This window comes from Xiphophorus hellerii, chromosome 24 (assembly GCF_003331165.1).
Source record: "Xiphophorus hellerii strain 12219 chromosome 24, Xiphophorus_hellerii-4.1, whole genome shotgun sequence".
Lineage (NCBI taxonomy): Eukaryota > Metazoa > Chordata > Actinopteri > Cyprinodontiformes > Poeciliidae > Xiphophorus > Xiphophorus hellerii.
This window is the reverse complement of record NC_045695.1, coordinates 395,878-408,302: the sequence shown is the minus strand read 5'-3', so window position 1 is coordinate 408,302 and position 12,425 is coordinate 395,878. Positions and strand designations below refer to the sequence as shown.

At 48.4% G+C, this 12,425-nt stretch overlaps 1 protein-coding gene and 2 long non-coding RNA genes across 3 annotated transcripts; 2 read left to right on the top strand and 1 right to left on the bottom strand.

The window, feature by feature from the left end:
* The first annotated feature begins 1,135 nt into the window (after window positions 1-1,135).
* Window positions 1,136-2,350, top strand: LOC116715881 (uncharacterized). The gene is made up of 4 exons (XR_004338282.1): window positions 1,136-1,438; window positions 1,893-1,954; window positions 2,038-2,186; window positions 2,303-2,350. It is a non-coding gene; the product is annotated as an uncharacterized LOC116715881 (long non-coding RNA).
* Window positions 2,351-5,213: 2,863 nt separating this feature from the next.
* On the bottom strand, window positions 5,214-5,714 carry LOC116715885 (uncharacterized). The gene is made up of 3 exons (XR_004338286.1): window positions 5,696-5,714; window positions 5,450-5,509; window positions 5,214-5,389 (listed from the first exon to the last, which is right to left on the bottom strand). It is a non-coding gene; the product is annotated as an uncharacterized LOC116715885 (long non-coding RNA).
* Window positions 5,715-8,509: 2,795 nt separating this feature from the next.
* LOC116716276 (intrastrand cross-link recognition protein-like) lies at window positions 8,510-11,368 on the top strand (the record flags this gene model as incomplete). The annotated part of the gene is made up of 2 exons (XM_032557196.1): window positions 8,510-8,608; window positions 11,285-11,368. Coding segments are annotated over 2 exons (183 nt in total), but the record flags the coding sequence as incomplete, so codon positions are not given.
* Between the last annotated feature and the right edge of the window lie 1,057 nt (window positions 11,369-12,425).

Below are 12,425 nucleotides of genomic sequence, written 5' to 3'. Positions count from 1 at the left end.
ACCTCCAACCACAGCAACAGCTGCTCCGACCACAACAACAGTTGCTCCAACCACAACAACAGTAGCTTTGCCAACAACAACAGCAACTCCTACCACAACCACAGCTGCTCCATCCACAACCACAGCTGCTCCAACCACAACAACAGCTGCTAAAACCACAACAGCATCTCCAACCACAACCACAGCTACTCCAACTACAACCACAGTGGCTCCAACCACAACAACAGCTGCTCCAACCACAACCACTGCTGCTCCAACTACGACCACAGCAGCTCCAAGCACAACCACCGTTGTGCCAACTACAACCACAGAGGGACCAACCACAACAACAGTTGCTCCAACCTCAACAACAGTAGCTTCGACAACAACAACAGCAACTACAACCACAGCTGCTCAAACCACAACCACAGCTGCTCAAACCACAACCACAACTGCTCCGACTACAACAACAGGGGCACCAACCACAACCACAGCTGCTGCAACCACAACAGCATCTCCAACCACAACAACAGGGTCTCCAACCACAAGTACAGTACCTCCAACAACAACAACAGCTACTCCAACCACAACAACAGTTGCTCCAACCACAACAACAGTAGCTCCGACAACAACAGCAACTCCAACCACAACCACATCAGCTCCAACTACAACCACAGCTGCTCCAACTACAACTACAGCCGCTCGAACTACAACCACAGCGGCTCCAACCACAACCACAGAAGCTCCAACTACAACCACAGCGGCTCCAACCACAACCACAGCTGCTCCAACCACAACCACAGCGGCTCCAACCACAACCACAGCTACTCCAACTACAACCACAGTGGCTCCAACCACAACAACAGCTGCTCCAACCACAACCACTGCTGCTCCAACTACGACCACAGCAGCTCCAAGCACAACCACCGTTGTGCCAACTACAACCACAGAGGGACCAACCACAACAACAGTTGCTCCAACCTCAACAACAGTAGCTTCGACAACAACAACAGCAACTACAACCACAGCTGCTCAAACCACAACCACAGCTGCTCAAACCACAACCACAACTGCTCCGACTACAACAACAGGGGCACCAACCACAACCACAGCTGCTCCAACCACAATTACAGCTGTGCCAACCACAACCACAGCTACTCCAACTACAACCACAGCTGCTCCAACAACAACCACAGCGGCTCCAACCACAACCACAACGGCTCCAACCACAACCACAGCTTCTCCAACCACAACACCTGCACCAACCACGACAACATCTGCTCCAACAACAACTGCATCTATAACAATTTCTACAACAGCAGCAACTACCGTTAGCACAACTGAGATGAGAGTTGTCCGCCGGATGAACTTTAGGTCTCCTATTGATACCTTTACCAACAATCTTGAAATCAGTTCTTCAGATTCTTTCAGCCAACGATCCCAACTTTTGTGGAATCGTGTAAGTTTTCTATTTCTTTTTTTTTAAATCAGATAAAATTATACCGTCTAACATTGGTATAGCAGTAGTCCTCTTATTATTATGTTATAGCAATAAAATCCTGCTTTAGAATCCAGATAGGAAACAGAACCCTATTTTATCAAGAATAAAGAAAATATACACAATTGTTAGATGGATTAAAACATTAATTAAAGATGAGGGAAATTTGGAACTGAGTTTTATTGCCAAAAAAAAGTATTGTAATAAGAAAATACAATGATCTTTTACCACTCAAATATTTTAAGTGATTGTATTAATTACATACCTTCTCAATGTTTTGAAGTAAGATGAGTCATGATAATGTATTGTTTTATCCTGTAAAAGTAGTGTATTTATGTTTTTACTACTTCAAATTCTGAGTTATAATATTGTAAAACAGAGAGCAAGTAATTGATTTCACATCATTTCGTTGCAGCTTCATCCCCTCTACAAACAAGCATTTTCGTCATTCTTGAGAATGATTATTATCTCATTCAGGTACTGAAATAGAAAAAAAACACATTTACGTCTTCTAAATGAGCCTGTTGTATGAATGAGTTTTTGTTTTTCTATATTTGCAGAAGAGGATCAGTTATCAACACGCTAGACCTCGAATTTCAAGTAACAGATGTTCCTAGTAATCAAGCAATCGAAAATGTTTTAATCAATGAGGCACCAAACATAACTGAATTCTCGGTGGAAGCGTCATCGGTTATTGTTGGAGACATAGGTAAGTGAAGTAAAAAACATCCATAAAAAATGTAATTCTGTACATTAACAAAACTATTGAAATTTTGAGTGATGCAATACTGCTTTCCTAATGCTCGTATCAAACTACAACCACAGTTGCTTTAACAACAACAACAGCTGCACCAACAACAACCACAACTGCTCCGACCACAACAGAGACACCAACCACAACAACAGTAGCTCCGACGACAACAACAGCAACTCCAACAACAACAACAATTCCTTCAACCACAACAGCTGCACCAACCACAAACACAGCAGCTCCAACCACAACAACAGAAACACCAACCACAACAACAGCTGCTCCAACCACAACCACAGCGGCTGCAACCACAACAGTTTCTACAACCACAGCAGCTCCGACCACAACAACAGTTGCTCCAACCACAACAACAGTAGCTCCGACCACAACAACAGTTGCTCCAACCACAACAAAGACACCAACCACAACAACAGAAGCTCCAACCACAACTACAGAACCTCCAACCACAACAACAGGGACATCACCCACAACTACAGCTGCTCCGACCACAACAACAGCAGCTCCGACGACAACAACAGCAACTCCAACAACAACCACAGCTGCTCCAACCACAACAACAATTCCTTCAACCACATCAGCTGCACCAACCACAACCACAGCACCTCCAACCACAACAGCTTATCCAACCACAACAACAGCGTCTCCAACCACAACTACAGAACCTCCAACCACAACAACAGGGACACCAACCACAACTACAGCTGCTCCGACCACAACAACAGTAGCTCCGACGACAACAACAGCAACTCCAACAACAACCACAGCTTCTCCAACCACAACAACAATTCCTTCAACCACAACAGCTGCACCAACCACAACCACAGCAGCTCCAACTAAAACCACAGCTGCTCCAACTACAACAACAGAAGCTCCAACCACAATTACAGTAGCTCCAACCACAACAACAGAGACACCAACCACAACCACAGCAGCTCCGACCACAACAACAGTTGCTCCAACCACAACAACAGTAGCTCTGACGACAACCACAGCTTCTCCAACCACAACCACAACCACAGCAGCTCCAACCACAAACACAGAGACACCAACCACAACCACAGCTTCTCCAACCACAAAAACTTCTCCAACCACAACTACAGTACCTCCAACCACAACAACAGAAGCTCCAACCACAATTACAGTAGCTCCAACCACAACAACAGAGACACCAACCACAACCACAGCTGCTCCGACCACAACAACAGTTGCTCCAACCACAACCACAGCAGCTCCAACCACAACCACAGAGACACCAACCACAACTACAGTAGCTGCGACCACAACCACAGCTGCTCCAACAACAACAACTGTAGCTCCAACGACAACAACAGCAACTCCAACCACAACCACAGCTGCTCCAACAACAACAGCAGCTCCAACCACAACCACAGCTTCTCCGACCACAACAACAGATTCACCAACCACAACTACAGCTGCTCCGACCACAACAACAGTTGCTCCAACCACAACCACAGCAGCTCCAACCACAACCACAGAGACACCAACCACAACTACAGTAGCTGCGACCACAACCACAGCTGCTCCAACAACAACAACTGTAGCTCCAACGACAACAACAGCAACTCCAACCACAACCACAGCTGCTCCAACAACAACAGCAGCTCCAACCACAACCACAGCTTCTCCGACCACAACAACAGATTCACCAACCACAACTACAGCTGCTACAACCATAACAGCTTCTCCAACCACAACCACAGTTGCTCCAACCACAACCACAACAGTTGCTCCAACCACAACAACAGGGGCACCAACCACAACAACAGCAGCTCCAACCACAACAACAGTAGCTCCGACAACAACCACAACAACTCCATCCACAACCACAGCTGCTCCAACAACAACAGCTTCTCCAACCACAACCACAGTTGCTCCAATCACAACCACAACTGCTCTGACCACAACAACAGAGGCACCAACCATAACTACAGCTGCTCCGACCACAACAGTAACTCCGACAACAACAACAGCAACTCCAACCACAACCACAGCTGCTCCAACAACAACCACAGCTTCTCCAACCACAACAACAGCTGCTCCAACAACAACAGCATCTCAAACCACAACCACAGTTGCTCCAACCACAACCACAACAGTTGCTTCAACCACAACAACAGCAGCTCACACCACAACAGACACACCAACCACAACAACAGAAGCTCCAACCACATTTACAGTAGCTCCAACAACAACCACAGCTTCTCCAACCACAACAACAGCTGCTCCAACAACAACAGCATCTCAAACCACAACCACAGTTGCTCCAACCACAACCACAACAGTTGCTTCAACCACAACAACAGCAGCTCACACCACAACAGACACACCAACCACAACAACAGAAGCTCCAACCACATTTACAGTAGCTCCAACCACAACAACAGAGGCACCAACCACAACTACAGTAGCTGCAACCACAACCACAGTTACTCCAACCACAACAACATTTGCTCCAACCACAACAACTGTAGCTCCAACGACAACAACAGCAACTCCAACGACAACCACAGCTGCTCCAACAACAACAGCATCTCCAACCACAACTACCGTACCTCCAAGCACAACAACAGCTGCTCCAACCACAACCATAACAGTTGCTCCAACTACAACCACAACAGTTGCTCCAACAACAACAACAGCAGCTCCAACCACAACAATAATCCTTTCAATCACAACAGCTGCACCAACCACAACCACAGCAGCTCCAACCACATCCACAGCTGCTCCAATCACAACAACAGAGACACCGACCACAACAGCTGCTCCAACCACAACAACAGCTGCACCAACCACAACCACATCAGCTCCAACCACAACCACAGCTGCTGAAACCACAACAGCTTCTCCAACCACAAGAACTGAAGCTCCAACCACAACTATACTAGCTCCAACCACAACAACAGAGAGACCAACCACAACTACAGCTGCTCCGACCACCACAAGATTTGCTCCAACCACAACCACAGCTGCTCCAACCACAACGACAACTGCTACGACTACAACAACAGAAGCACTACCCACAACTACAGTAGCTGCAACCACAACCACAGTTACTCCAACCACAACAACATTTGCTCCAAACACAACAACTGTAGCTCCAACGACAACAACAGCAACTCCTACAACAACCACAGCTGCTCCAACCACAACAACAATTCCTTCAACCACAACAGTTGCACCAACCACAACCACAGCAGCTGCAACTACAACCACAGCTGCTCCAACCACAACAACAGAAGCTCCAACCACAATTACAGTAGCTCCAACCACAACAACAGAGACACCAACCACAACCACAGCTGCTCCGACCACAACAACAGTTGCTCCAACCACAACCACAGCAGCTCCAACCACAACCACAGAGACACCAACCACAACCACAGCTTCTCCAACCACAACAACTTCTCCAACCACAACTACAGTACCTCCAACCACAACAACAGAAGCTCCAACCACAATTACAGTAGCTCCAACCACAACAACAGAGACACCAACCACAACTACAGTAGCTGCGACCACAACCACAGCTGCTCCAACAACAACAACTGTAGCTCCAACGACAACAACAGCAACTCCAACCACAACCACAGCTGCTCCAACAACAACAGCAGCTCCAACCACAACCACAGCTTCTCCGACCACAACAACAGATTCACCAACCACAACTACAGCTGCTCCGACCACAACAACAGTTGCTCCAACCACAACCACAGCAGCTCCAACCACAACCACAGAGACACCAACCACAACTACAGTAGCTGCGACCACAACCACAGCTGCTCCAACAACAACAACTGTAGCTCCAACGACAACAACAGCAACTCCAACCACAACCACAGCTGCTCCAACAACAACAGCAGCTCCAACCACAACCACAGCTTCTCCGACCACAACAACAGATTCACCAACCACAACTACAGCTGCTACAACCATAACAACTTCTCCAACCACAACCACAGTTGCTCCAACCACAACCACAACAGTTGCTCCAACCACAACAACAGGGGCACCAACCACAACAACAGCAGCTCCAACCACAACAACAGTAGCTCCGACAACAACCACAACAACTCCATCCACAACCACAGCTGCTCCAACAACAACAGCTTCTCCAACCACAACCACAGTTGCTCCAATCACAACCACAACTGCTCTGACCACAACAACAGAGGCACCAACCATAACTACAGCTGCTCCGACCACAACAGTAACTCCGACAACAACAACAGCAACTCCAACCACAACCACAGCTGCTCCAACAACAACCACAGCTTCTCCAACCACAACAACAGCTGCTCCAACAACAACAGCATCTCAAACCACAACCACAGTTGCTCCAACCACAACCACAACAGTTGCTTCAACCACAACAACAGCAGCTCACACCACAACAGACACACCAACCACAACAACAGAAGCTCCAACCACATTTACAGTAGCTCCAACAACAACCACAGCTTCTCCAACCACAACAACAGCTGCTCCAACAACAACAGCATCTCAAACCACAACCACAGTTGCTCCAACCACAACCACAACAGTTGCTTCAACCACAACAACAGCAGCTCACACCACAACAGACACACCAACCACAACAACAGAAGCTCCAACCACATTTACAGTAGCTCCAACCACAACAACAGAGGCACCAACCACAACTACAGTAGCTGCAACCACAACCACAGTTACTCCAACCACAACAACATTTGCTCCAACCACAACAACTGTAGCTCCAACGACAACAACAGCAACTCCAACGACAACCACAGCTGCTCCAACAACAACAGCATCTCCAACCACAACTACCGTACCTCCAAGCACAACAACAGCTGCTCCAACCACAACCATAACAGTTGCTCCAACTACAACCACAACAGTTGCTCCAACAACAACAACAGCAGCTCCAACCACAACAATAATCCTTTCAATCACAACAGCTGCACCAACCACAACCACAGCAGCTCCAACCACATCCACAGCTGCTCCAATCACAACAACAGAGACACCGACCACAACAGCTGCTCCAACCACAACAACAGCTGCACCAACCACAACCACATCAGCTCCAACCACAACCACAGCTGCTGAAACCACAACAGCTTCTCCAACCACAAGAACTGAAGCTCCAACCACAACTATACTAGCTCCAACCACAACAACAGAGAGACCAACCACAACTACAGCTGCTCCGACCACCACAAGATTTGCTCCAACCACAACCACAGCTGCTCCAACCACAACGACAACTGCTACGACTACAACAACAGAAGCACTACCCACAACTACAGTAGCTGCAACCACAACCACAGTTACTCCAACCACAACAACATTTGCTCCAACCACAACAACTGTAGCTCCAACGACAACAACAGCAACTCCTACAACAACCACAGCTGCTCCAACCACAACAACAATTCCTTCAACCACAACAGTTGCACCAACCACAACCACAGCAGCTGCAACTACAACCACAGCTGCTCCAACCACAACAACAGAAGCTCCAACCACAATTACAGTAGCTCCAACCACAACAACAGAGACACCAACCACAACCACAGCTGCTCCGACCACAACAACAGTTGCTCCAACCACAACCACAGCAGCTCCAACCACAACCACAGAGACACCAACCACAACCACAGCTTCTCCAACCACAACAACTTCTCCAACCACAACTACAGTACCTCCAACCACAACAACAGAAGCTCCAACCACAATTACAGTAGCTCCAACCACAACAACAGAGACACCAACCACAACTACAGTAGCTGCGACCACAACCACAGCTGCTCCAACAACAACAACTGTAGCTCCAACGACAACAACAGCAACTCCAACCACAACCACAGCTGCTCCAACAACAACAGCAGCTCCAACCACAACCACAGCTTCTCCGACCACAACAACAGATTCACCAACCACAACTACAGCTGCTCCGACCACAACAACAGTTGCTCCAACCACAACCACAGCAGCTCCAACCACAACCACAGAGACACCAACCACAACTACAGTAGCTGCGACCACAACCACAGCTGCTCCAACAACAACAACTGTAGCTCCAACGACAACAACAGCAACTCCAACCACAACCACAGCTGCTCCAACAACAACAGCAGCTCCAACCACAACCACAGCTTCTCCGACCACAACAGATTCACCAACCACAACTACAGCTGCTACAACCATAACAGCTTCTCCAACCACAACCACAGTTGCTCCAACCACAACCACAACAGTTGCTCCAACCACAACAACAGGGGCACCAACCACAACAACAGCAGCTCCAACCACAACAACTCCATCCACAACCACAGCTGCTCCAACAACAACAGCTTCTCCAACCACAACCACAGTTGCTCCAATCACAACCACAACTGCTCTGACCACAACAACAGAGGCACCAACCATAACTACAGCTGCTCCGACCACAACAGTAACTCCGACAACAACAACAGCAACTCCAACCACAACCACAGCTGCTCCAACAACAACCACAGCTTCTCCAACCACAACAACAGCTGCTCCAACAACAACAGCATCTCAAACCACAACCACAGTTGCTCCAACCACAACCACAACAGTTGCTTCAACCACAACAACAGCAGCTCACACCACAACAGACACACCAACCACAACAACAGAAGCTCCAACCACATTTACAGTAGCTCCAACCACAACAACAGAGACACCAACCACAACCACAGCTTCTCCAACCACAACAACTTCTCCAATCACAACTACAGTAGCTCCAACCACAACAACAGAGGCACCAACCACAACTACAGTAGCTGCAACCACAACCACAGTTACTCCAACCACAACAACATTTGCTCCAACCACAACAACTGTAGCTCCAACGACAACAACAGCAACTCCAACGACAACCACAGCTGCTCCAACAACAACAGCATCTCCAACCACAACTACCGTACCTCCAAGCACAACAACAGCTGCTCCAACCACAACCATAACAGTTGCTCCAACTACAACCACAACAGTTGCTCCAACAACAACAACAGCAGCTCCAACCACAACAATAATCCTTTCAATCACAACAGCTGCACCAACCACAACCACAGCATCTCCAACCACATCCACAGCTGCTCCAATCACAACAACAGAGACACCGACCACAACAGCTGCTCCAACCACAACAACAGCTGCACCAACCACAACCACATCAGCTCCAACCACAACCACAGCTGCTGAAACCACAACAGCTTCTCCAACCACAAGAACTGAAGCTCCAACCACAACTATACTAGCTCCAACCACAACAACAGAGACACCAACCACAACTACAGCTGCTCCGACCACCACAAGATTTGCTCCAACCACAACCACAGCTGCTCCAACCACAACGACAACTGCTACGACTACAACAACAGAAGCACTACCCACAACTACAGTAGCTGCAACCACAACCACAGTTACTCCAACCACAACAACATTTGCTCCAACCACAACAACTGTAGCTCCAACGACAACAACAGCAACTCCTACAACAACCACAGCTGCTCCAACCACAACAACAATTCCTTCAACCACAACAGTTGCACCAACCACAACCACAGCAGCTGCAACTACAACCACAGCTGCTCCAACCACAACAACAGAAGCTCCAACCACAATTACAGTAGCTCCAACCACAACAACAGAGACACCAACCACAACCACAGCTGCTCTGACCACAACAACAGTTGCTCCAACCACAACCACAGCAGCTCCAACCACAACCACAGAGACACCAACCACAACCACAGCTTCTCCAACCACAACAACTTCTCCAACCACAACTACAGTACCTCCTACCACAACAACATTTGCTCCAACCACAACAACTGTAGCTCCAACGACAACAACAGCAACTCCAACAACAACAGCATCTCAAACCACAACCACAGTTGCTCCAACAACAACAACAGCAGCTCCAACCACAACAATAAGCCTTTCAATCACAACAGCTGCAGCAACCACAACCACAGCTGCACCAACCACAACCACAGCTGCTCCAACCACAACAACAGAAGCTCCAACCACAACAACAGAGACACCAACCACAACAACAGCAGTTCCAACCACAACCACAGCTGCTGAAACCACAACAGCTTCTCCAACCACAAGAACTGAAGCTCCACCCACAACTATACTAGCTACAACCACAACAACAGAGACACCAACAACAACTACAGCTGCTCCGACCACCACAAGATTTGCTCCAACCACAATCACAGCTGCTCCAACCACAACCACAACTGCTCCGACTACAACAACAGAAGCACCTACCACAACTACAGTAGCTGCAACCACAACCACAGTTAGTCCTACCACAACAACATTTGCTCCAACCACAACAACTGTAGCTCCAACGACAACAACAGCTGCTCCAACCACAACCACAGCTGCTCCAACAACAACAGCATCTCCAACCACAACTACAGCTGCTCCGACCACAACAACAGTAGTTCCGACGACAACAACAGCAACTCCTACAACAACCACAGCTTCTCCAACCACAACAGCTGCTCTAACCACAACAACAGTTCCTTCAACCACAACAGTTGCACCAACCACAACCACAGCAGCTCCAACTACAACCACAGCTGCTCCAACCACAACAACAGAAGCTCCAACCACAATTACAGTAGCTCCAACCACAACAACAGAGACACCAACCACAACCACAGCTGCTCCGACCACAACAACAGTTGCTCCAACCACAACCACAGCAGCTCCAACCACAACCACAGAGCCACCAACCACAACCACAGCTTCTCCAACCACAAAAACTTCTCCAACCACAACTACAGTAGCTCCAACCACAACAACAGAGGCACCAACCACAACTACAGTTGCTGCAACCACAACCACAGTTACTCCAACCACAACAACATTTGCTCCAACCACAACAACTTTAGCTCCAACGACAACAACAGCAACTCCAACCACAACCACAGCTGCTCCAACAACAACAGTATCTCCAAACACAACCACAGTTGCTCCAACCACAACAACAGAGACACCAACTACAACAACAGCAGCTTCAACCACAACCACAGCTTCTCCGACCACAACAACAGAGACACCAACCACAACTACAGCTGCTCCAACCATAACAGCATCTCCAACCACAACCACAGTTTCTCCAACCACAACCACAACAGTTGCTCCAACCACAACAACAAGGGCACCAACCACAACAACAGCTGCTCCAACCACAACAACAGTTGCTCCAACCACAACAACAGGGGCACCAACCACAACAACAGCAGCTCCAACCACAACAACAGCTGCTCCAACCACAACAACAGTTGCTCCAACCACAACAACAGGGGCACCAACCACAACAACAGCAGCTCCAACCACAACAACAGCTGCTCCAACCACAACAACAGTAGCTCCGACAACAACCACAACAACTCCATCCACAACCACAGCTGCTCCAACAACAACCACAGCTTCTCCAACCACAACCACAGTTGCTCCAACCACAACCACAACAGTTGCTCCAACCACAACAACAGCAGCTCCAACCACAACCACAACTGCTCCAACAACAACCACAGCTTCTCCAACCACAACCACAGTTGCTCCAACCACAACCACAACAGTTGCTCCAACCACAACAACAGCAGCTCCAACCACAACCACAACTGCTCCGACCACAACAACAGAGGCACCAACCATAACTACAGGTGCTCCGACCACAACAGTAACTCCGACAAAAACAACAGCAACTCCAACCACAACCACAGCTCCTCCAACAACAACCACAGCTTCTCCAACCACAACAACAGCTGCTCCAACAACAACAGCATCTCAAACCACAACCACAGTTGCTCCAACCACAACAACAGAAGCTCCAACCACAACAACAGAGACACCAACCACAACAACAGCAGTTCCAACCACAACCACAGCTGCTGAAACCACAACAGCTTCTCCAACCACAAGAACTGAAGCTCCAACCACAACTATACTAGCTACAACCACAACAACAGAGACACCAACCACAACTACAGCTGCTCCGACCACCACAAGATTTGCTCCAACCACAACCACAGCTGCTCCAACTACAACCACAACTGCTCCGACTACAACAACAGAAGCACCAACCACAACTACAGTAGCTGCAACCACAACCACAGTTAC